This window comes from Chlamydotis macqueenii, chromosome 8 (assembly GCF_036417535.1).
Source record: "Chlamydotis macqueenii isolate bChlMac1 chromosome 8, bChlMac1.mat, whole genome shotgun sequence".
NCBI classification, from domain to species: Eukaryota; Metazoa; Chordata; class Aves; order Otidiformes; family Otididae; genus Chlamydotis; species Chlamydotis macqueenii.
In genome coordinates, this window is record NC_141563.1 from 10,062,786 (window position 1) to 10,090,190 (window position 27,405).

The window sequence follows — 27,405 nt, forward strand, 5'->3', positions numbered from 1 at the left end:
GGCTGCAAAATGCTCTTCCAGGCTTCTGATAAATTATACAAAGCATCTGAAAAAGTAGCAAATGCCCTTACAAATTAACATACGTTTCCATATAAGACCAATCTGTTGGGAGGACTTGAGCAATTCACACTATGTAGCCACCACGTAACAACGTCCAAAGATAAGCAGGTACTAGTCACAGCACTCAATAAGCACCAACACAACCCTAGAAAGCTCAAGAGCTTATACCCCTTGAAATTTATAACACTGCATATAATCATAGAATGGTTTGAGTTGGAAGGGACCTTTAAAGATCATCTAGTTCCAACCTCCCTGCCATGAGCAAGGGCACCTTCCACTAGACCAGGTTGCTCAAAGCCCCATCCAACCTGGCCTTGAACGTTTCCAGGGATGGGGCATCCACCACCTCTCTGGGCAACCTGTTCCAGTGCCTCACCACCCTCATAAGTGAAGAACTTCTTCCTTATGTCTAGTCTAAATCGATTCAGTTTGAAATTGTTGCCCCTTGTCCTGCCACTACAAGCCTTGGTAAAAAGTCTCTCTCCATCTTTCTTACAAGTTGCCTTTAGGCACTGGAAGGATGCAATAAGGTCTAGATGGAGCCTCCTCTTCTCCAGGCTGAACTGCCCCAGCTCTCTTAGCCTGTCCCCATAGGAGAGGTGCTCCAGCCCTCTGATCATCTTCGTGGCCTCCTCTGGACCAACTGTAACAGGTCCATGTCTTTCTTGTACTGGGGGCTCCAGAACTGGACACAGTACTCCAGGAGGTGTCTCACCAGAGCAGAGTAGAGGGGCAGAATCACCTCCCTCGACCTGCTGGCCAGGCTTCTTTTGGTGCAGCCCAAGATGCAGCATTCAGTGACCTTTCAGACTACTCTGAGCAGTATACCACCACTCCACAAATAGGCACAAGTTTTAAAACAGGATCTTCAGCTAGCTGTGCTCAGTATTAACACGGCACAATTAGTGACTTAGTATAGTGTGTTATCCTTAACACAGAACATGCAACTGGGGGAAAAAAGTCTCTCTCATTCAAGATTTCAGTCTGTATTTGTACAGCTGCTGGCACAAAAATCAGATGAATGTTCTCTTTCAGAAACAGCAGCATCCAAACGAAAGCTTTCAAAATAAGGGTTTACTACAATCCACTTAAGCATGTAAAGCAGATGCTGGGTTATTTTTAGAGCTATCAACATTTGTTTCTGCCTTAACTCCCACTCCAGAAAGAAAGTGTTTGTTCTCTTATGATCCAAAATTCAGAGATCTATATGGAACTGTCCCAACAATAATAAACAGCTTCAATATGAATTTAATTTGACATTCTGAATTACTTGCAATTACACAAAGCAAGAACCATCTCAATCTATTAACAAGACTTCAAATTTCCTTCTTCAGAATGTTCCTAACGACAGCCCTATAAAGCTTGTGCTTCTTACCTACAGCCTCCCTTTGCTCTTCTGCTGCCAAACAGAAACTGCTCTTTCGAATACTATCCTAGACCCTATCAAGCACTACGGGTTGTACACAACAATCACACACCAGTGTGCCTCCAGAAACCTGATGGAAATTATTTTGTCCAAGTAAACTAAAATAATCACACATAACAGCACATACAACCATCCTGACACCGCTCAGCTTCTGCATATAGCCATTTGAAAGGCCGGCAGTAGATGATTTTTTCCAAACAAAGAGGCAGACTACTGTAGAAATCTGAATTCAGCTGCAGCTTAGCATTTCCTACACACTTATTCTAAGCATCTTTCACCAGAAATGAAAGAAAATACAACTCAGATTCTCAACTAAGCCTGTCTAAACTGTCCAAGAGGGTTATCTCAGACATGTTTTAAAGCTGTTAGTAATACTAGTGCCAGCCAAAACACAATTGCCAACTATTTGATATAATCATTCTACATATATAAGTGACTTGAAACTACATATTCTGCTGTGGCAGCAGTAAACTTCTTTCACTTTACTACAAAAACCTGTCAGAAATAATTTGGTCATTATGTTAAAGCCCCCAGCTGGTCTACAGACATTAGGGAGGAAAATCTAAATCCCAGAAAGAGCTGAACAAGAGAGGGAGGTGCTTCTCTTTCTGCCTTTGACATGCTTGAATGATTGTCTTGATGGAAAAATCCTGTAGATTTTTTTCTTCCCCTTCAGCCTTACCAGAAATTTAACAGCTACAGCTCAGCTGTAGCCTTCTAACAGCAATTCAAACAGATCAGTGAAGAAACAACTCATTCTGCTATATTTTGTGTTAAGTCCTACATAATTGATTGCACACCTATTTATTCCACCTTGGTAAACCAATATGCTCTTCTTATAAGAAAAACTACATCCCATTAGTAAGTGCTATAACTCCATTTTTGAACTTTCTGTATTTTGGAGCACCTTAATCCAGGCAATTCCATAGAAAAAAAATTTTCCCCATATTCAAAGTTTCCCAGCAGCTAACAAAGTTCTAGAATTACAGCAGTGAAGCTAATGAAGCTACGCACTCTGCACAGAATATGACCCAGCATAGTAAAAATGACCCAGAATACGACCCAGCAAGTAGAAATCCTGTCAGTCACCTACAAGTAGGTTATGAAAACAACCAAAAAGTAATAATATGGGACAAAATAGTTTTCTAAAGCCTTCTGCAGTTCTGTCTCGTCTTATCCGCATATGGGAGGCTTCCTAGGAACCAAAGGTTCAAACCTCCACCCGACTAAAGCAAACAGAGAAACCTGCAGTACTTCCAAATTTTAAAACATTTAGCTCCAAGGTAAATTACTGCATTTATACTTTTTGGGTTTTTTGGTTTGTCTGGGTTTTTTGTTTTGTTTTGGGTTTGTTTTTTTTTTTTTAATTTGTTCCTGGTATGAAGCAATAGCACAGATGTAGGCCTTGTCTGGTCTTACCCATGCCATCTTTTTAAGTTCTGACACATTTTTTAAAGTCCTTGTCTCTACAAGATCCAGCCCTTCATAAAATCCTGATTAGATCTTACCTTGTATTGAACAGCACAATAAAACAGATACCATAACATAATACACAGAAAGAAGTTATAAAGAGATATAAAATAATCCAGATGAACACAGAAAATTTTAATAGTTTAGTTACACATATATAACTATAGTTATAGTTTCACGAAAACAAAACAAAAAAAAATACACATAGTCAGCCTGTGAATTTTCTCAAAGTAGGGATTGGCTACAAATACAGGGGACTCGTGCTTTTGAGAACAAATAAGAGACAGACAGCACAAAGCACTCTCACAAAACAAGTACTATTGCTGTTCCGTGACTCCCACTGCCGTTCTAAAACAGGCAATAGCTACATAACGTTCTCCATGTAGTTTTACCAACAGGCATAAATAAAACAAAAAAGCTACTAAGAGAGACAGTTCACAAGATAAAGAAAATTAAAATCATGCCAGATTAAGTGTAACATGCAGTTTCCTTGTTACCTTGCACCGTGAGGAAGACTGACGCTGTGGTAGATCCACCCTCATTAGAAGCAATGCAGTTGTACTTGCCAGCATCTGTGAGCTTTACAGTCTTCACCTCTAAAGACAGGTTGCTCATCATCCTTATTCGCAGGGGCTCCTTAAGCCTCAAATCTCTGCCGTTTCTGTGCCATGTGAGATTGTAAGGCACTGTGCTTAAAGTTAGGCAGGTCAAGATGGCCACTTCACCAGGGACAACCGTGACATTATTAGGAACCTGAATTATGGGTGGAGGCTCTACATAGAAAGAACAGAATAAAGAACAAAATCATACAAGAGAAATATTTAGGAACCTTCGCTTCATTTGTGGATGCTTGATGAACAACTTCAAGTACTCTATAGTGAAAAAAAAAGTAATATGTGTTTAATATTTAGTTTCATTTCACATTGTTAAAGCCATTCCCTGGTGCTGAGCTACCTGGTAGGAGCTTACATCACAAGAACACACCTGATTTAGGTCAAAGCTATCATATCATGTAGGACAAAAGATCACATCACATATGAGCGAGGACATAGCACTGTGGTCTTTTAAGTTGATAGTGCACTGGGGAAAGCTAACGAGATCAGAGCCCCACAGGAACAGAAGGAAGAGACAGCTACTGCAGGGACAGGGGGCTGAGTACCAGCTACTGGAGCAGGCAGCGATCTCTAGCCATTCTGTACCTTCCCCAAACCAAGCGTGCAGAGGGAGGGTGCATACAGTTAGTTAGGAGATTTGAAGCTGGAACAGCTGGCAAGAAGCAGGCCCAGGACCTGGGCAGGGGTGCTGGGGGGACAGAGGGCCCATGACAGTACTCGAGGGATCTGCAAACGTGCGTGGGGCTCTTGAGAGCAGTGCATATGTGCTCCCACCAGTGAGCTTCAACCCGTACCAGCCGGGGAGGAGGAGGGGAGTTGGCTGTGCCACGCTTTATGCAAGTGCACGAGCTTTATGCTAGATCTCTGCACAGGAATAAATCACTCTGCATGCTGGGTGTGCAGCTCTGCTTCCCTGTAAACACAGTCCCTAACAGCAATCGCCTTTGTTACCAAATCTGTGTATTTTAACATGTGTAGAGGAGTTAAGGAAAGCTGGACTTGCTTACTGAGAACGGAGCTTCTCCTTTGCACTTTAGGTTTTTGTTTCTTTGGGAGAAAAGACAAGTCTTCTAATGCTTTACATGAGCATATCACCAAGTATGTTACATAAATAAACTTAGAGAAGAGAGAGAGATGAAGGCCAGAACAGGACTAAAATCCCCATCTTTTGAATGTCAGTCCGGTGTGGCATGACATCTTTGGGATGACAACAGCCTCTCACCACAATAGTGCACACACAGAGCAATCCCCCAGCCAGACTCTCAGCTGGATCCCGTGTATTCAGAGCACTCCTTTACTGGCCCTTTAGTTAAGGTGTCTGCACAAGCTAACACGCCATTTGACATTTTAAAGTTTTAATACTAGTAAGACAAAGTCAAACTCAAGTGTTTGCTTTTTCTGAAACCAGAAAATGTTGACACAGTTCCAATACCTTTCATACAGCAGTTGACAAAACGGATTATCTGTGATATACTGTCTGTCAGCTGGGCAAACTGAGAATACTTGAAAAGATTGTTTACTTTGCTTAAAGAAGAAATTTCAAGTAATTGGCTTCCAAATATTTGTACATAAGGATTTCAAAGCATCTCCCTCACATTAATCCTCTGCGTGGCTCAGAACAGAACTAATTGCTCATGTTTACATAGTGAGTCAGTCTCAGTCAGTCTCTCAGTGCTCTGTTAAATGAAAGGGTACAGGAATTTTTCCCCTTGTCACTCTTGACTTTCAAGTGCTACCAATATCACAAGAAAAAGTTAAGACACTTTCAGTTTTCTCGGTGAGAAGGAGGATGGTTGCAACTTCCAGACCAAGAATCTTTATGCCCACAATTTCTGGGGCAGAATATAACAGCTTCTTGTCCCCTAAAACATGGTTTGAAACAAGCAGATGGGCATACCCTGTCCGCCTGAAGGATTTCTGTAGCCAAAAATACAAAAGAGTGCTCTAGAGCTAGGACTTAAGTAAGAATTGATGTATTCTACTCAAGGACTTTGTGTGACTAAAAGAACATTCCTCTTCTCAAATTTACCACTTGCTGTTAATTTCTCTACAAACTTTGCCTTGCGTGGAAGCAATGGTATCACATTGGCTTCTTTGGATTTGCTCACAGTGGCATGAGAGGTACATCTCTGCCCAGAAAAGAGAAGGTGAAGGGATATATAGTCACCTTCAACCATGGAGTGAGTTGGTTTAGAGAACACAGAGTTAGAGTCTTCTCAGGGCACAAAAGGAAAGTAGAAAAGAAAAAAAAAAAAAGTCCATGGTCAAAATATGCAGCAAGGGAAATTCTGACAAGACACACAAAATATTTTCCTAATGGGCATAGATAAGTACTGAAGGCTGCCCATGGAACTTGTGAAATCTCTATCCTTGGGGACATTCAAAAGTTTGATTGGGCAAGTTCCTGAGAAAGCTGGAAGTTAATTCTACTTGGAGCTATGAGTTGGACCAGGTAACTTCCAAAGGTCCCTCCAGCCTAAATTGTTTTGTGATTCTATGATTCATAACCCAGGTTAACTAACCTGAATTAGTTACTACAGGAGATAAAAGACAAGACAATTTCACTTTCAAGCAGTTACACAAAACTCTGAGGCTGGACTGAAACTGCTGTTCTGAGCTCTACTATCCCCACTGCCACCGTAAATTAACTGACTAAGCTCCAGCGTTTTCCCTAGTCAAGACCAACAGCTTACACTTCTGCATGACAGACATCAGATCAACACAAACAGAATGGATTTTGTTTCAAAATAGAAATCATGTTTCCCTTTTCCTCAGACTGAATTGCAACTGTGAAAAATTAAGTAATAAAATTTGCTCTAGTATGAACAGAGTTTTCATCCACATGCATAAATAAGCTTTTCTTCTTAATTTTTCCTGCAGATAAGCTTCCTGCAAAAGACCTCTACTATTTGCTGAAGCAGTTCAAGACCATGTCTGTTTTTACATTTTCTCCATCTGTGTTTGGAGTTTGTCTTGGTTTACAGTTACTTAAACTAAATTCCTCTGATAGAGTAAAAGGATTAACTTTGGGAAGTAAAGCCTGTTCTTTTGCTTTGGGAAACATTTCTAGCTGATCTGCAATTAAAACTCTCAACATGATAATCTGCAGGCAATAACCAACGTCCACGTGTCCCAGCAGTCAGGCAGACAGGTACACAAGCAGCATGGCTTTACATTTGCCTTCACAGAATACCAACTTTACTCTCCTCCTTTCTCCCACTCCAAAGTTTTATGTCCAAAGCTTGACCAGGATGACACTATTCACTTTTCAGAAAGGATTCTCTCTTACCACAACTAACATTTGGTAATAATTAATGGGGCATAATCATTTAGTGTCCCAAGTCCGAACAGGTCATTAACTTACAGAAGGAAAACTTCCTCTCCCTCAGCAAATGGGGTATGAGTGCTTTAAGCTTTTAAACTGCTTTAACACGTAAGGCATACCAACTTATACTAAACAGACAACCAGATTTATAATGAGATGTCTTCTAAATTGAGATTTTTATGAAGTTAGGAACATTTTAAATTAATTTTAAGTGATCAAAATTATCTATTGGCTAGATAATGATTGCTAGCCATTTTGGGGCTAGCAACCAACTATTACTACTGTTTATTCAACATTATCTTTGTTATTAGTCTGATTTATTCCTCATTTGATTTTACTTCCTTCATTCTAGTTATTAACTTTTTAAAAATTCAAAGTGATAGATGAGAAAAGACTTCAAACAATTTACTGAATCTTGTTTAAAAAAAAGAAAGAAACCTTTTGTAATTCCTCATCTATCACATAATATATACATACAATCAAGTAACAATATAATTTCTACAGCTTGAAACAAAAATGAGAACAATTGAGATCAGAGATTTAAAATTCTGCTTCTACAGCCCATATCTATTCTGCAAACCCAACCGATAGGGGGAACTAATTAAAACAAATCCAATGTTAATATTTAAAACATGTGTGCTGAATAAACAGCACCACACTTGTGGACATGGGTGAGAAAAAAACCCACTTATTTAAAAATATACTTCAGACCGGACATATATTTTACTAGACCCAAGTAGCACTGCTGTCTGTTAAGTGTTCCAGCACAATGCATTACCAAGCTTCAGCATAGGATGGCCTGCCACCCACCTGATACATCCAGAAAGGTCTCCGCATGTCCGGTTCCTGCACTGCTAGTTGCTATACATTCATAAAAGCCTTCATCAGACAAGGAGACCTCGGCAATTTCCCAGCTCATACTAGACGATTCTCTGGAGGAAGAAAAGGGAATACTCAGTAAACTCCTGAAGGAATCAAGACGTACAAGAACTTGGTTTCCCAACTACAGATGTAAGAGATTTCCACAATAATTAAGAGGAAAAACAGACCCTCTGATGAATCAAATTGGATCTAGCTTCATGGATTTTATTTAAAGAAACAATATATACATTGTCAGGCTTTTTGTAAGTATCAAGAAGTGTAAGTTTTTGTAGAATTTCTCACTTGCACACCTACAAATACGCCTTTAAAATATGTCAACAGTTGTCACACAATAACTAAACCTACTGTATTGGCAGTCAGTCACTCAGCTGCTCGTACTCTATTGTTATATTTACTACTTGAGAAGATACCTTTCCTTATTATTGACAAGTTTCTATGTAGAGTCCGTATGTGGTACCAAACTTGTGGCTCTTAGCAGCAAGGGTAACAAGGGTTCATCCTCCCAGCATGAGCTGCTCAAATTCCCATGTCCAGAGGGGTGTACACATAAAGGAGACCCCATTCTTTACCAGATATTATCTACTTTCCCCTCCCTCTAGATGCAAATCCCCTCGTAGGTTCATACAGTGGAGAGCGCAGCATCTACCCTTCTACAAGATGACTACATCCAGGCAGATCCCTTTGTACTATTGAAACTGCAGGGACTACCTCCATCTCAAGCATTTACATCCCAGCAGAATGTGAAATATCAGTATGAAGATGACTGACTTCTGTTCTGCCTGCTGCACCTCTGAACTTATGACCAGCCATAACTATGATAATCCAATATTCTGCACACTGATCGCCTAGTCATACAAAAATAAACAGCACAACACATATAAGGACAGAATCAATGGATTCAAGACTGAATATGGAGGGTGGCATACAGAACAGATGCAAGCAAGATAACGTAACAGGAATCCAAAGAAATAACTTGCAAATTTTCTATAAATCAGAGCCAGGGCAGAACTGATAGGCAATGATACCATGTATCTATCACACACAGTGTCAAAGTCAAGAAACGACTAAAAATATAACTATATTGACTGGTGGTTACATGCGCTTAAAACCAGTCTTCCACCTTCTCAGGATTCAAAACCACATTTTGTGCAACAGACACACAGATGATAACATAAATGAGCAAAACAGTGGTTCCTCTGCACTGTCCCAGCACTCCCTGGGGCCTGTTGCTATGGCATCTAAACAAAACCAAAGAGCACTAAAACATCCATGATAGCTTTGGCAAGTAATCGCCACATCATGGGAAAACACTGAATTAGTGAACCCTTGTCTCTGTTTTGTTTGTCTGAACAGATTGATTTATCATCCCTAAAGGATACAGAAAGAACAAGAGAGACTCCAAATATGCATGGAAGTTCAATGCTGTAGCACCATGAGACAGACAATTCAATTACATCACAAATGAAAACAATATTTAGTGACCTTGAATGGCTTCCTACTTATTCCCTCTTACTTCATACTTATTCTAGATAACCTATATACTATAGATCAAATCTATGACATTTTACAGTGCAATGCTGGCAAAGGGAAATAGCTGTAACTGCCAACACTAGGGAATAAGGTAGTGTTCCTTCCAAGTAAAAAGTGAGAAACTTCTCTTTTTCGTGGAAAGTATGTTAGAAGTGAAGTTATGCAATCCTATTCTTCTTCATTTTAACTTTTGCTAAACACCAGATGTCAAACATGGAAGCCTTGAGAACGGAAGCATAAAAGGAAATGTGAGGAAACATGTCCAGAGTGGAAAAGTTTGGCAGAGACCTACACCAGTCCATTAAAAAAACCAAACCAAACAAAAAAACCAAACCAACAACAAACAACACACACAAGAAAGGCAGCAATGAGTAATACACACCTCAAGGCATCTGCTGCACATTTCGGCACTGACTCTGAAAAGCAGTAACTGCACGTAACTCTCTGCAACATGTCTTATTAGGACAACTCAGCACCTTTCAGCATCAAGTCATTTATTTACCCAAATCATTTTACAATATATGCAATTTGCTGACCAAACTGCTTATCTAGTCAGTTTGGAAAATACAACCATATTCCCTTAGCCAAGTTGCAAAATCGAAAGATTAAATCACATCCGGGTTAGCAGTTACTGTAGAAACACCGGCAGAGAGGAGAGTGATGTTCACGTTGTATCTAACCTCACCTCTTGGTCACCATGAACCACCACACTCCGTATCACACCTTCACTTGGGAAGCCACCAGCAGCAGGATGTGGCTCACACAAATTAACTCGTACTGTGCTAGCTAAAACATAGTTTGGAGGGATATATTCTGCATGGTTTAGCAAATCAGATACTAGACTTGACTAATAGCCACAAATATCAGTTGATTCACAGGTGACTTTCTGAAGTTATTATTAATATTTTCATTAGCTAAATGGATTGCCTTACTTGTCAGAATTTCACGTTATTTTTTGTGGATTCTGCCCTTTGCAGGATTGGTGGGATCTGCCATTTATAACACAGAATGGATTTTAAAGACACATTAATGTTCAGTTCTCACTGATTTCCCACTGGAATGAGGTGCTTAACTACCATTTCTGGTCTCCTAAAATCAGACTTGCCAGAAATGCACTAGGAAATACAGCTCAAATCTGCATCAAAGTAGGGAGCTGGACAAATCCTGTATGGAAATTCACCACCAATAAAATGCAGAGAAGCCAAGCCAAATTACATCCTATTTAACTGTGATTAATAACATTGAGCTTTAGACATATTTTGTTACATTAACTTGGACAATCTGTTCATTCATCTGGTCTGCAATACTAAAATGACAAATGCAGCCCAATCATAAAGGTGCTCAATACATGAAAAGCAAGGAGTAGAAGTGTGTGGTTTGATAACCAAAGAACGGAAAAAATTACACAGCTGATTAAGTATGTGCCAGGGTTGACTAAATGTAAATGGCACTTCATAAAACAAAAACCAAAAAAAAAAAAGCAACAAACAACCAAAAACAACCCACCAAAACACTGCAGCATTTCACCCTGCCAGCAGTGTACAAGGAAGCTTTAGAATTTGTTTATTTTGGTAGTCATGTACTTGCTATCAAAGGCTAGAACTTTGCCTTCAGAGGCTAACAGAGCCTGTCGACACTGGTTTCTAGCACATACTTCCCTTTTGTTTTCAACTACCAGAATTACAAAATGAACTTTAAGAGTATTTTAACTTTTGAACAATTTTTTTTTCTTAGATCATTCTACAGAGAAAAAGCACGTAATCCATTTTCTATACAGAAATCTGAAGACCCTTCTGATATATTCAATGTAAGTTGTCCTCTTCAGAAAATCTCTCAAAACAGGAAAATTTTCTAGGATAGGTCATAGGATATACTTCTAAGGCATCCATGAAAGGCCATTAAAAATAAGGGAAATTCATGTATGTTCCATAATGACCTATGTATCAGTGGGGGGGTGTGAGTGTTCCAGAAAAAAAGCTAGTTAGCAATCTACTTTACACAACTTTTAAAAATACAAATTGAAACCATTTGCCTTCTAGACTTTTAGACTTGGTTTACAACTTAAGAGCACACATTTGTGGGGGACTTTAGCCAGAACCAGACAATCTCATAATCTATATAGATTGTACGCCCTCCTCAAACATGCACACATACACACGTATATATAAAATATATATATAAAGTAACTCTCTCATAGAATACACTCTCCCTAATGAATATAATAAAAATAACAGAATTGAAGTAACAGGATACAAGTAGTATATAATAGTAAATAATAAATAGGAATCATAGGATATAAAAAGGAAATAAAACAATAGTAGGGGGAAAAAAAAGTCACTACTTACTTGAAGAACTGATCCACTCCTAGTTTTACTCCATTTTTAGTAAAACGCTGAGTAAAAGGTATGAGACTTTCTACGTAGCAAGGAACAGACCCTGGCTGTAAGTAATATCCTGGAGTCTTGGTGGGCATTGTAACTTTTGGAGCATCTGAAGAAAGCAAAATATTCCCCAAAAGATTATTAACAGCTACTAACATATATCCTATATTTTCTTTTAATTAAAAAGGAAACTCAATTTCTGATAAAAGTGATACTTCGTAAATAATAACATTAACTTGCCCATCACAATTTGGAGACAGAACTTCGGAAGGAAACAGCAGAGAAAGTACTTGTGTGAGTTAGAAAAAGATACCAGATATCGATTTTAACTGATTCAGATATGACAAATGTACATTCAATTCAAGTTAAAATCTCTTACCAGGAGTAATACTAGAAAATGAAACACTTGAAACTCTCTGAAAAAGATAATCATCCCTGTCATAGCCCGTTATTTTAACAAAAAAAGCTTCATCTGGTGGAATGAAGTCAGAAATATTCCACAGTCCATAGGGCTTTCTGTCAGGATAGTATTTCACAGGCAAGGTCTTAAGAAGTTCCCCTGTAATACTCAGGAGTTCCAGTCGGTCTACTCTAGCTGGAAGAAGGATCCCTGTGGTATTCAGCAGCACGAAGGTAGGAATCCCTACAAAAACAGAAGAATGCTATTTTAAGTGCTTAAAAAAAAAAAAAAAAAAAAAAAAGAAAGGTTCAATTCCATATGTACGGCCCACTACCCCATGAATGCACCATTCGGTTTTAACCCTTACTTACTAAGTAGAAAAAACCCGAGGCTTTGCTAAGCTGTGCTCTGCTTATTAGCTGCCAGGAGACACAGCACCAATTAGGGTTTGAATTCCTGATTTCCAACAGGTGTTTCTGAAACAGCAGCCTCTTTATTAACTCTTCTCCATGCCCCAGAGCCAAAGGCTTTTTCTGAAGCTCCAAAAATAACAGAAACAGTCGCAATTTTGAGGCATTTCATAGCTAAAAATTTCCAAATTTATGTGACATAAAAAAAACCCCACACTAATACAAAAAAAAAAATACCCTAGTATGATAAAGCAGGAATGTTGGCTGTTGTCACACATTCAAGGCCCAAGAATCAACCAACAGTGGCCCCAGATTCATCACAGTTCTCCAGAGAGATCATCACAGAGTTCTACTTTATTTTGGGAGCCCAAAAAGTGTTATTGTTTAGCACAGAATAAAACAGAAACGAACCTTGCACGGGTCTGCTGGATGTTTTTTTGAAGTCTAATGTTGGCTGCCTAGAAAACCCAGCTCGGAAGTCAATAGTGCTGAGACCTGTGATCCGAACAGAGTGCCTTCCGCTGCTTGAGGTCTGAAAGAGCAACAGAGTGAAAGATCATGTGCATAATTAGCATTTCAGGTATTGCAAAGCTTCTGATCCATCCACAGACTGTCTGGAAGTCAGTAATTTGACCACTGTAAAAATAAATTACCGAACAGTGCATGAAACACAAGTCAACAGAAAAATCAGTGTTTATAATCAGCAAAAATTTTACAATGTACTTCTAGTGCTACAATAATTTATCTTACCTTTTTATTTATTAGTAAGTTCCTTTAAATATACACAAAACTAATTTTACCCATGAGGCAGATGTAAGCATCACAGGCACCGCATACCATGAGACTTGTTAGTGGCAAGTACAGACCAATCTCCATCAACATCATATATTAAAGGTTCTTCTCTTTCCCAGCCACAGTCTCAGGGGGAAAGCAGAGGATGCAGAAGCACCTCTCACCTCTATTCTCCACTCGCCCACTCCCACCTTGTCATTCTGGTTGAATCAGCAAAAAACAAGTCACAAACAACCCGCACCCGTCCACTCAACTCTTGAAAAGCCTTAGCTTCACGTTGTTTGAGAGTACAGTTTTTATGCAAGTTCTCAATCTTACAGTTATTTTGATTTATCTCCTTTAAGTTTCTTTCTATCATTCTATGCTGAGAAAGAAAAGGACAACTAGTACTTGCCAAGAGCGTGTAGGAACCCAAGGGTTTTTCTGCTGACCTACATCCAAACTCTTCAGGTGTTGGGGGGTTGAAACCAAAAAAAAAAAAAACAACCAAACCACCAAAAAACCACTGCTGCACTACACTAAGCATGGAGTTAGATTTTTACAGACTTAACAATAACAAACCCATGGACAATTTCAACCAGAACAGCAGGAAGAAGTAAAGATTCAAAAGGCTGTCAAGAGTGATATCTAAGCTACGTTACGCCAAGTTCAAATCCACAGTTTGTAGAACCTACTCCAAGTCCTTGTTCAGGGAGACGATAGAGCACAAAAGATTTGCAATGTGAAAGAAAATCAGTATTAAAATGAAATCATTCCACTGAGCTTTATCTATCCAGAGAGTATTATCTGATCCATTCTCAAATACATAATTCCTTCAGTTCAGTAACCACCTCTGATACAGCTGCATGTGAATATTAAATTAAACAGTTGTTTCTTAGAACAAACTGCCTAGGGACAGCCATTTAGACACTATAACAAATTGATGCCTATCTGATTAAAACAACCTCTATTTGCTTCTATTTGTTTAGCCTTTCACCTCAGAAAAATCACCACTAAAGCCTTTTTTATACAAACCAGCTGTTAACAATACAAATAAAATATTTGAGTGTGCCAAACAAGTGATGTTATCAAGCTTTAATTGGCAGTTAAAACTTCATTATACAAACTCAGTGACAAAGTTTTCTTTTTATAGCTTTATGCATCTGTATAAGGCATTTATGGTGTGAATAAACTTTTCACAAAGGTTTGGTTTTTTTTTTTTAAAGTCTTCAGTCACAGCCTTAAAAATCTTAGTGCAAACAAAAAAAAGCCAGTGACTAAAGACGAGTAAACGATCTATAGAAAAATACATTGGGAAATTATTTATCTTCATTAATTATTCAGATATTTGGATACTTCTGAATTTTTAAGGCTAGAATAATCTTATAAAATTTTACTATATACTAGTATATATATATTTTATATATATATATAATATATAAATGCATCTACCACTGTCACGCCTAGGAGCTGGCAGTCTTAAACAAACACCTAAGTCTATGTTCCATCCCAAAGGATTGCTTTCCAATTAGTATCTTTGTCAAGTCTCTCAATTATTTGTAGTTTAACATGGAACCCTGGTATTGCATGCTAGTGTTCCTCCTCCCAGACTGGATGAGCATGATAGAGAGCAAACACTCATTTTTCCACAGATACCAGGAAAACTTTCCTGTCTTGCAAACGACACAAGACAAAATTGCCCAAAATGCATGTATCTCTAAACAAATGTACGAAAAATACTTGAGTTTTTGTGAAACAATATTCACACAACGGAAAAACCAAGCTACAATGGCTAAATACATTTTTAATTGTATGGTTATGTTTATATAGTTATATTGACAGTCACGGAGATATGCAGACGATTCAGGCTTTAAGGAATGTGCTCCTTCAGTAGAAATTCCCCTGGACTAGTTTGTCCTTCCACTCCACTGAACCAGTTGCATTTGGCTGTATGGGTGTAAGTGAGTAACATCAGCAGGCATTCAAGACCTGCCTTGAACACAAGAACAGCCAAGTCTTCCTGCTGATTTCTCACTGATTTTCCTCTCCTTTGCTCAGTCACACAGATAATCATTTAACTCTGTGCAGCAGGGAAGTTTTGTGGCATTGCTCAGCTGAAAAAGCTAGGCCCTATTGATTAACCACAGAACAAAGCAGCAGCTGATGGCTTCTCACCCCTGCCTCTGCCCCACCGCCATCACTCCCTGGCCTTTTCACCAAAAACACACAGCAGGCAAGGCCTTTAAGGAGTAATTAGATACAACTGCCTTCCTGGAGCTTGCAGATAACTTATTTGCAAGACACTAGATGCCTCCCAAAGTGCTCCCAAGAAATCTTTTAAGAGGAGTCGATAGGACAGGTCTTTGTGGGAGGCATTTAGCAAAAGCAAACTGATGCTCCCTCTTTCTATAAATGAGTCAGATTGTTCCTGTTGAGGCCCATCTGTTGGTAAGATCTCAGCAGTAGGACCAGCAGATAAATTTAGTCTCATAGCTAGCTTGGAGGTGGTGCAGAAAACACATGCAACAGCAGGATCATCTTTCTGAAGTATGCTTCCTTCTGCACAAAACCTGTACAAAGCTGATACGCTATGGAGAGAGGAGCCATGTGCTCATCTCATGGCACTGCTCTTTGAAAAGACTCCCGTCACCATGTAAACTGAGAGTCCTGTAGCAGACCTGGAAGGAAAACTTATTTATAAATTACACATACATGCACAGATTTCCTCATACCTGAAGGCAACTGGAGGCCTTCTGCAGCACAGGAGGCAACTGGACTGCATTACTGTGCATTTTATATTACTCAAACCTGTGACTTAAAGACTTCACTGAGCACTGAAATCCACTTGTTTGTGCATTAAGATGTGATCTTCTTGGACTGATCATTCTCCAGTTGATTTAACAGTAGCTAGTGCTGTTTAGCCCACCATGATTTGTTATCGTACTAAAATGGCAACTTTTTCTACCTCCAGGTGACAAGTATCTATTTAAGCCCTTTGCCCAAACCTAGTTAAAACCTGGCTTGCTCATAAAAGTTAAAGTAATTAAACTATTTCAACTATATTCAAGACAATTTTTTTCTTTTTTTTTTTTAAAAAAAAAAACAAATACATAAATTTGAATGTTTTCTTCCACACAGAATTGGAGACAGCATTATGCTGAACCTAGAGAAACAAAACCATGAAAACTTAACTCTCTGGTTCGCATCTAGCCGAGCACACTGGCCTGCTTCCAGCTGAGCCACTTGGCAGTCTGCACCACGCTGAGTGCCAGCCCCGGCTTTAGGAGAGCTTATTAGCTCTGAAGGGTGTTACACACGGAGCCTACAACAGTGGCAAGCTCCTCTCTCAGCAATTCCTGGAATCTAGAAATTTGGGCAACACAGTGCAGGCACACACAAGCGGTTCCACATGGCTGAGCTCACATCCAAAAAGGCCTGGCTTGGCAACAGCCATGCAGGGCCATGAGAGATCATGGAGCACTCGGTTTCTCTGTGTAGCAGGGCACTGCATGTTTTCTAGACTGCCTGCTTAACCTAAAAGACTCCAATAAACTAGAGGCATACTAAGGCACTGACTATAGGAAAAGTTCTCTCAGTAGCCAATAAGTCCAATGTTACCAAGTTCAGCAGGACCTAACTTTTCTTTTTTTTGTTTTGTTTTGTTCTTTTTTGTTTGTTTGATTGATTTTTTAAACACAGACCACAAAGGTGTATCTGTAGCAGGTTTTCCAGCATTTCTGGTCCTGACAGCATAGACAGATACTCACACAATTCTGAATAGAGCTGCTGAGCTCAGCATGCTTTTCTAGTTCCAGTTCTGCAGCAGTATCCATAGTTTTCCACAGTGCTGTATGTGAACTAATAATCCTTTTCAAACTACCTCTGTGCTTAGGGCACAGACAGTACACAGCATGCATCCTTTCAGCACACCTCACTGAACTTGGCTCTAAAGCTATCTTACACAGGTGACTCCTCCAAAACTGACAACATCGTATTTACGCTTCTAGAATACAATAGTTCAGAAAGGACCTATACCAGTATGATTGTTTCCACATCAGTTTAGGAAAGCTGGGATCATGCTGTTTTACCTACATAATGAGTATACAACAGTAAGACATGAGCCAGTTGAGGCCACAGTTACACAACAGAGTTGAGAAGATAACCAAAACTCACAGGTGATTGTACCTCCCTTCCTCTCCCCGACTAAGCACAAACGTCACAACATGCTGTCCCCCGCGAACCAGCTCAAGGTACAGACTCAACTTTGATTGTTTGAAGATAATTTGTCCACAAAACATAGTTAAATAGTGTAATTTCTACATAAACAGCTAGGCCTTGCACAGATTTTAAGGTGTGGTAGTGGGGTGTCATTTGTTACCTAACAGATTTCAAGTGTTTTGAAACATGAGCTTCCAGCCATACAAACAATGTTGGGGCTAGTAGTTATATAAACTTAAGAACTATCTTATCCATAGCGCAACCCTTGAAGTTTTAACATTCCATTCATATTTGGTGCAATTACATTTTGAACAGTTGATTAAAATGACATAAGGAAATGTTTGTATTCATAATTTTGTTTTATAATGTGTTCATTAAGTCTAGGCAAGTCCTAAGCTTCATCTTCCAGTTTATGACATTATACTGAGGGGTCTTGCTCATCCCTTTTCTCTACTCTCGTTTCAGGTAAGCAATTTTTGGCCTGATATGTGTTAACTCAAATCTCTGCTAAAGTAGAGGTTAAGACTAGACTACCACTTTCTGTTCCTGATTTACACCCATTTCATACATACATTTGTTGATCCATAAATGGTAAGGATTTTAGCTACACTTGCTTCAACTCACAGACCCCAGCTCTTTGTGTCACGAGCGCTCTTGGAGGTGACTGCATTTACACATTCTGTTCACCGCATGCCTCACAACTGTGACAAGGCACTCACAGGAACACATGACCAACAGCAGGCAAAGTCGCGCTGCCACCCAGAGAAAATACCACAGAACCACAGTTCTCAGCGGCCCTTTCTTCACTGAGGCATTTCATTTCAGAAGCAATTACGTTAACGTATCATTACCTAGGAGCTGGTTGCTTGCTACAACTCTCAGAACCAGCAGGTATGATTGCTCTTTATCTGTTTCAGTGTATATTGATCACGCTCAGGGTAAGGAGCCTTCAGCCAAACACTGGGGGACACTTTCCTGCAGACTGTGGTGGGAGCAGCAACCTTTGGCATAAGTAGCTTGAACAAGGGGTCACAGTAAGTTGCTACAGCCAGCTCCAAGACAACCATTTCAGCAGAGGCTTAATGAGCCTTTCTTGTTTGGTTATTGCAACTAATCATGTTGATCTTTGGCATCCCTCAAGGGCCCGTGTTGGGCCTGGCCGTTAAACATCTTTGTCGGCGACATGGACAGTGGGATAGAGTGCACCCTCAGCAAGTTCACCAATGACACCAAGCTGTGTGGTGCCGTTGACACGCTGGAGGGGAAGGAAGCCATCCAGAGGGACCCTGACAGGCTGGAGAGGTGGGCCCGTGCCAACCTCATGAAGTTCAGCCAGGCCAAGTGCAAGGTCCTGCACCTGGGTCGAGGCAATCCCAGGCACAAATACAGGCTGGGCAGGGAATGGATTGAGAGCAGCCCTGAGGAGAAGGACTTGGGAGTGCTGGTGGAAGAGAAGCTCAACATGAGCCGGCAATGTGCCCTCGCGGCCCAGAAGGCCAACCGCATCCTGTGCTGCATCAAGAGGAGCGTGGCCAGCAGGTCGAGGGAGGTGATTCTGCCCCTCTACTCTGCCCTGGTGAGACCCCACCTGGAGTACTGTGTCCAGTTCTGGAGCCCCCAACATAAGAAGGACATGGACCAATTGGAGAAGGTCCAGAGGAGGGCCACAAAGATGATCATAGAATCATAGAATGGTTAGGGTTGGAAGGGACCTTCAAAGGTCATCTAGTCCAACCCCCCTGCAAGGAGCAGGGACATCTCCAACCAGATCAGGTTGCTCAGAGCCTCATCCAGCCTGGCCTTGAACGTTTCCAGGGATGGGGTATCCACCACCTCTCTGGGCAACCTGTTCCAGTGTTCTATAACTCGCATTGTAAAAATTTTTTCCTAATTTCCAATCTAAATCTACCCCCCACTATTTTAAAACCATTACCCCTCGTCCTATCACAACAGGCCCTACTGAACAGCCTCTCCCCATCTTTCTTGTAGGCCCTCTTGAGGTATTGGAAGACCACTATCAGGTCTCCCCAGAGCCTCCTCTTCTCCAGGCTGAACAGCCCCAACTCTCTCAGCCTGTCCTCATAAGAGAGGTGCTCCAGCCCTTTTATCATCTTCGTGGCCCTCCTCTGGACCTTCTCCAATTGGTCCATATCCTTCTTGTGTTGGGGGCTCCAGAACTGGACGCAGTACTCCAGGAGGTGTCTCACCAGGGCAGAGTAGAGGGGCAGAATCACCTCCCTCGACCTGCTGGCCACGCTCCTCTTGGTGCGGCCCAGGATGCGGTTGGCCTTCTGGGCCGCAAGGGCGCATTGCCAGCTCATGTTGAGCTTCTCGTCCACCAGCGCCCCCAATTCCTTCTCCTCAGGGCTGCTCTCAATCCATTCCCCACCCAGATAAGAGGGCTGGAGCACCTTTCCTATGAAGACAGGCTGAGAGAGTTAGGGCTGTTCAGCCGGGAGAAGAGGATGCTCCAGGGAGACCTTATAGCGGTCTTCTAGTACCTCAAGGGAGCCTACAAGAAAGATGGGGAGAGGCTGTTCAGTAGGGCCTGTTGTGATAGGATGAGGGGCAATGGTTTTAAAATAGAGGGAGGTAGATTTAGATTGGATATTAGGAAAAAATTTTTTACAATGTGTCGTAGTTCAGCCCTGATCAGGACCAGACTACACAGTCTCTCTCCCGCTCCCCCCACCCTCCGAGAGAACAGGGGGAGATGATATAAGAAAAACGGCTCAAGGTTTGAGATAAGGACAGGGAGAAATCCTTAAAGTTACCGTTATGGGCCAAACAGACTCGACTTGGGGAAAACTATTCATTTATTTTCTAAAATTAGCAGGAGAATGAGACAGGGAACAAGATAACCTCCCCCCACCCCTCCCTCTTCCCGGGCTTAACATTATCTCTACTACCTTCCCCTCCCGAGCGGCACGGGGGGGGGGAAGGGAATGGGGGTCGCGGTCAGTTCATCACGCGTTGTTTTACGCCGCTGTATCATCGTCGGGGGAAGAACTCCTAGCATTCCTCCTCTGCTCCAGCGTGGGGTCCCTCCCACGGGCCACAGTCCTCCGTGAAACTGCTCCGGCGTGGGTCATCTCTTCCACGGGGTGCAGTCCCTCCAGAACAGCTGTCCCAGCGGGCCCTCCACGGGCCACAGCCTCCTTCAGGCCTCCACCTGCTCTGGCGTGGGGTCCTCCACGAGCTGCAGGTGGATCTCTGCCCCTCCGTGGACCTCCATGGGCTGCAGGGGGACAACCCGCTCCACCATGGTCTTCACCACGAGTGGCAGAGGAATCTTGGCCAGGAGCCATATTACTCCTCCCCCTCCTTCTTCACTGACCTTGGCGTCTGCAGCCGTTCCTCACAACAGGCTGGCAGACGCCTCTCAGGATCCTTTTTACATCTTATTCACTTCTCATCTCCTCTCCACTTCTTGCAGCCGGGCCAGGCCGAGTTGGGCCCAGTCGGCTGCCCGGCGGGAGGCCAGAGGGTGAGGCCTGCAAGGCCCATGAGGCTCTTGCCTCCCCCTCTCTGCCCCCCGCTCAGCTGCTTCACATCTTCTCCCCTCTTTTTCCTGTTTTCCCCTACTTAAATACGTTATCGCAGAGGCGTTATCACGGGACATTCTGCTACCAATTGGCTCGGCCTTGGCCAGCAGCGGGTCCGCCCTAGGCCCGGCCGAGTCCACTGAACAAAGGGGAGCAACTTCTAGCAGTTTCCTACAGAAGATACCACCTTAGGCCCCCCCTCACTAACAAAACCAGAACACAATGCGAGTTATAGAACACTGGAACAGGTTGCCCAGAGAGGTGGTGGATGCCCCATCCTGGAAACGTTCAAGGCCAGGCTGGATGAGGCTCTGAGCAACCTGATCTGGTTGGAGATGTCCCGGCTCCTTGCAGGGTGGTTGGACTAGATGACCTTTGAAGGTCCCTTCCAACTCTAACCATTCTATGATTCTATGATTAATGCATCTTAACTTCTTAATATTTCCAAATCCTTCAGCGTCTATTTTGTAACTGTATGTGCTAGGACAGCACTCGAATGAACAAATTTATTTACATACTGCAGTTTTTAAATAATTTACTGGTAAGGAGTTTGAATTCAACATCGATTTATTGACTGTGTGACCCTGCTAAAATCTCTGGCCTGCAAACTACACATCATCTCCCTCTCATAGTCTTCCAAACATGCTATACACAGCAAAGCCCCTCTGTGCTCACACTCTCTACAGAGAGTATCATCTCACTAGACTCCAAGAATTTGGTGCTCACTTCATCCTTTTTCCATCCAAAACAAAAGGATGACCTAAGGATTTGACTTAATATAGTAACATCTAATGTGTTATCATCTTAACAAGAATTCTATAATACTGCCTTCAGAATACATCACAACACATAGGTCAGAAAGGACATGTATTATAAACACAAACTTATCTATGAATATGTATGATAAATAACATAGTAAATAATTAATACAGCCCCCTTATAAGCCATAGGACAAGTCATACATGATTTCTGCAATAACTTTACCTTAATTGTCCATGTTCCGGGCTCTGGATCTTTGACATTTACTACCTTTGCAGAGTTGTGGATATTTAGCAATTCATTCAGTCCTGATCCTTTACTGACCTGCTTGCCTAAAAAGAACAAGGAGTAAATACAATACTGAGTAAATACAGTATTGCCTAAAAAACCCAGAGACTAAATACAATATTGTTGTTCTGTACTGATGTATTTTTGATACTTGACTTGCTCACTACTTAGTGGTCAATTACATTTACAACAGTGAAAATCCCCTATAATTCTTTGCTAGAATACTAAAAATGTTCATTTATTTTCACTCTTTGTTCATCTGGGAAATTTAATACAGCCTGCAACAATACAGAGCTGCAGGAAACCCAGAAACTGTAAGCAAAACAAGTTCTCTTCTTCACAGAAAATACTCAGCTCTCAGTGAAAGGAGGCAGCACAGAAGCAAACCCCTTCAAAGGGATCCTAGAACAGGTGTACAATAACCTACCCTGCCAGCACACTCACTCTTCCATCCTCTAGACCTATTTCAGCAGGATAAACTCCACAAATAAAAATACAGATAAGCCAGATTCTCCTGACAAAGGAGAAAGAAAGAAGGTATGAACTACTTTACCTAACGGATCTTGAATTTCAATTGCTGGTGAAGGACCACTCAAGGAAACTGTAACTTCTTTCAGACTTGGATCAAAAGGAATCTGCCAAGTATTTACAGCCATTGTCAAATGGTCTGTAGACAAGAGATGCACTTTGGAGGCTTGAACTGCTTCTTCAACCCATTTCAACACCTAGAAGAGAAAATAACAGTTGCTATACTGTCAACAGTATTTGCTGTTGAAATATTTTCTGCTGAAATACTGTCTCTACTATCCTGTAGAGATTCCATGTTAACTTCTATTATAACAGAAGATCACTACTTCCACTATGTCTGATGACACACAGCTACCACATCACCATGAGCAAACACAGCAGTAAAGGACTTGCCCAATACTATCACCCAGTGTATCCATTTCAACAAAGTTATTTTGGAGACAACACCAGCAGGGTTTCAACTTGTATCAGGAACACACAAGAGCACAGGAAAACAGAAAGAAAATAAGACAGCAGGCCAGGAATATACAGGAAACAAGGCACCAACATCAAAGCAAAGGTATGCTGCAACTTCTACTGTTCAATCTAAGAATCGATACACATGATGTGACAAAACAGCCTGGAAAAACAAGGACCAAAACTATGATGTCTTACCACAGTGCAGTTATCAGTTCTGAAGTGAATAGGCTTATTTGCCACATTAGGGCAAATATATTTTTAAAAATATTAATACTTGAAAGACATGCAATTTTAATAGAAGACCTGTTTAAAGGAGTACAGAAACAGATCTGGATACACCTCTACACAACATCCACACATACACTTTTAAAAAGGAATTAGGGACACAAGTCTACACATATTTCTAGTCATCAACTACTTAAAACAGGCTGGAATCTGCAAAAGTGAAACAAATTTAAATAAGCAAAGAGCATCAATTCAAAAAGCATTTGAAATAGTAGCGGCATGTTTTCATAAATTATCGCTACACTGGTAGCAATGCCTCACCTGAGATACGTTGAATGTTCCAAAATGCAACGTGAAGGGAAACAGCACTGACCACGTAACAGTGCCATGTGCCCTCCTCCACAAGAGTTTGCATAAGCAAGGTAGTTAGGCATACTTTTAAAAGAACACACAAAAGTCACAGTAAAATGAACTCTACTACTCAAAATCCCTGAAGTAACGTGACCCAAGAGAGAAATACAATTTCTGCCACAGCTAGTGACACCAGCTATTCAGCAACTGTGTTTACTACAGAAAAACCTGGAACAGGAATCACAAGGCTTCAAAAAGATCCAGCTAATTTTAAGTTTTACCTTTAGAGATTATACATTTGGGTCCAAAAATGCTTCCAAAAGAAATTTTTTTGTTGTATTTGCATATATTGAGATGAATACGACACTTTTTTTTGTACTATGTATATGGAAAGGTTTCCACTTAATTCCAGGACCTTAACTCCACAGTTTTAAACAAATTGTAAAATTTAATGAACCTATATGAATTTTCAGAAGAAAGGAATTTCCCAGTCTAGCTTAAACTCATTTCAAGAGACTTAAACAAAATAAATCAAGTCACAAGGTAAATCGTCGTTGCAGGAGCTTTGCCAATATATATAAGAATTGGAATCTCATTGGTATGTATGCATAAAATTATTTCTTAAGCTCAGAAGAGTTAATATTACATATCTCAAAATCTGGTAAAATGACATCGTAACATAAATACGATGGTGGAAAAACTATTTTTGGGTGTTGAAGGGAATAAATTCTTTTGCTTTTGGCTTCTTTATTTAGACAATCCAACATAGGGCTCGCTACACGTGAGCAGACTGGTTTTCATCAAGGTGAGGATACATCTTGCCGGAACTGGGATCTAAGCCTCTCTGACAAAATCCATTAAATATTTCATCGGTACAGAATCAAACTGGGTCAAAAGTCTAACCTGAAGGGCATATATTAAGCAGTCTCCCTGAATCCATTTAGTAACCGAAAACATGAGTCCAAGGGGTTAGCTTCCACATTACTTTGCCACAGTTAAAGTCTGACTGAACTACCACTACATGATCCAGACGTCTGCATAAAAACAGAAATAAGTTTGTGCACATTCACAAGGTGACACATTTCAGAAGCTGTAAATCACAATGATTTGACTGATTTCCAGAGTTGCATACTGAATGCAATTCCTTGCATCACTTCTCAGTACACCTGGGAAACTTTGTTAATAAAATTACTTTTTAACAAAGTCAGAGAGAAATTACATGTCTGGGACAGAACACTTAACATACAGCTACCAGCGCACAATTGAAAAAAAAAAAAAAAAAAAAAAACACACAACAAAACACACCTACCCAAACCAGTACTGACATAACAGAAGACCACCAGAATTGGTATCACTAGATTCTTTAAGAAATCTCAGCACTGAGAATTAGCCATGTTCTCTTTCCAAGAGAAGGGAAGGTACCATTTTCCTCCACCTCTACTCTCCTCCCATCTTTGACTTATTTTACAATTAAGAATGTTCATTCAAAAGCTACACAAATCCACTAGATCAATTTAAGGTTCGAGTTAGCATATAAACGTGAACTTAACGGAGTTAATCTTATTTCTTTAAAGCAGTAACACATATTGAAAGCCAAAAAAAACCAAAACAGCAACCTATTTTTAACATCCCTTTGTTTAACATCCCTTCAGAAGGCTTCAAAATGTCAGCTTGAAAGAAAAAACCTTTCAGTCTTGGATTTTTAGATCAATTTAAACCAGATGTGTTTAAGTCAAGGGAATTTTCAACTCAATGGCTGAGTACACGCTAAGTTTTGTGGTCCCTTCTGGAACTAGATAATTTGCAGGCAATGAAAACAAATTCTGGCAATGTAAAAAATATTTGAACATTTACCAAGATCCAGTCTGAGTTTAGAACAGAGATTTAGTTCAGACTTTTCTTTTTTAAGTCTTTACCAAGTTAGTTTTTGTTCTTAATGAAAAGTCTTCCACTATGCAAGAACTTTCTAGACACCTTTACTGAGCTGCTACAGTTTGACAATTTATCTCATGTAATAGATGTAAAATGAAAAGACATATTGCCATATTTTCATGTCAGATGTATAAGATGAATTTCAAGGATACTAGGTTTCTGAGTATCTTACACAATAAAAACATTTATCTGCTCTTGAAGTACATCATGAGGTTCTTCTGGTTTCAATTATCTTTTAGTTATTAATGACACACATTTAATTCTGCTGTCTTTCTGGGTACATGGAGTAGAAGATGACAGAGACCAGACAGCATGGATTTTTCCAAAGGAGGCAGTGGTTAGTGGATGGAACTCTTCCATCCAGAATACCTTCAATGGGAGTTTGGTCTTTCTTCTTTTGTTCCAACAGCTAGGTAGTCAGATGAGGGTATGAACACAAATCACCACAAGGATTCTGAAAGTACCTCCTACTTCTGTAACTCCTACCATTTGTTACATTGGGAGGAAAAGAAAAAAAAAAAAAAAGAAAAGAAAAATCTTTCTAAGAGTTTGCATCTTTGTCCAGTTTAAAAAAAAAAAAAATCTATGTAACAAAAATAAGCAAGGCTACAAAAAATGTCTAACGTTTCTGAAGAGCAGGCATACACATTTCATGTTTTGACCCACTGTGAATGCAAAGTTAAGTGAGGCTGGCTCAAGATCTTCAGGGAAGTTCAGCCAACACTCAACATTAGGCATGGGCTCTCAAGCACATGTTATGCTAACTATGTCTGACCTTAGGCATACAGAACTGCATTTCTTTATATACATACATATTGATCTAGTTATATAAAGTATGATTTTTAGACCCTCTGGTTCCTGTTTTTGTACATTGACTAAGCTGACAAGGGTGCTGTCCTCATTCTTGTATTTTTAGTTTGTGCAATTACTTGGCATCACTGCCAAGCCGTCACATTAGCCACACCACCTTAATCTCTTTGCGCTCCTTAACCAAAAGGGCAACAATAATACATTTCTGTCTCACAGGAGTGCTATGCAAACAGATACAGCAAGGAAGTACTTAGATACTACAGCAACTGCTGTAAACCTCAGCTAAGATTCCAGTTCATTAATTGCCTGCAGCCTGGCTGATGACCCTGAGGCTACTTGGGAGTTCTCTTACAGCAGAATTCGCCCTTAAAACAAAATGCATCATCCCAAGGAAGAATTATGTTGTGCAACTGACACTTCAGAAAAAAAAAAAAAGCAAGCAGGAACATCTTAGGTTTTTTACCCATGTGTGTATCAGAAGTAGAAGCTACTGAGAATAAGTAAGGGTCTTAAATTCAGAGTGGAAATCTACTTCAGTTTTTGAGAATTTTTTCAAGTTCAAAAATGAAAAAGGAAGGCAACAGAATGACCCAGCTGTCTTAAGTCTGGCAGTAACTTGCTTCTATAGTTAAATTTTTCCCTAAAGTTCAATAGGCAATTCTGGGAGATCCATTTCCCAACCCTGTCATTCCAAAGAAGTTTGCAATACTGCTGTAACATCAGTTTGCAAGTAGATTCCCCCCCTGCCCCCTTTGGGACCCTTACAGAAAGCCCTCAAAACAATAGCAGCTTTTGTTGTTCTGCCAAAATCTGACTTGATTGATATTATTCGAGGGGGAAGGGCAAATTCAGAAATAATTTATAACACTTCTCCAGAGAATTTGCTCTTGCAACCTGCCCTGCTGTCAGGTCATTTCTTGGAATGCACACGGAAACCTGGAAAAATCTGTGGAGCATGGTCTCTATTCCTGTTTGTTTATTCTGGGTCTCAATAATATTTCTCAAACAGTTAAAGCAACAG

General features: G+C 40.5%; 1 protein-coding gene across 1 annotated transcript in view; it reads right to left on the minus strand.

The window, feature by feature from the left end:
* Positions 1–27,405, minus strand: part of HMCN1 (hemicentin 1) — a 201,103-nt gene that overhangs the window by 130,751 nt on the left and 42,947 nt on the right. The window contains exons 5-11 of the mRNA XM_086753035.1: positions 22,633–22,804; positions 22,017–22,123; positions 12,910–13,030; positions 12,068–12,331; positions 11,653–11,797; positions 7,706–7,827; positions 3,454–3,729 (exon numbers count right to left, since the gene is read on the minus strand). Coding sequence (XP_086609161.1) covers positions 3,454–3,729; positions 7,706–7,827; positions 11,653–11,797; positions 12,068–12,331; positions 12,910–13,030; positions 22,017–22,123; positions 22,633–22,804 — 1,207 coding nt within the window. The remainder of the gene's footprint in view (positions 1–3,453; positions 3,730–7,705; positions 7,828–11,652; positions 11,798–12,067; positions 12,332–12,909; positions 13,031–22,016; positions 22,124–22,632; positions 22,805–27,405) is intronic.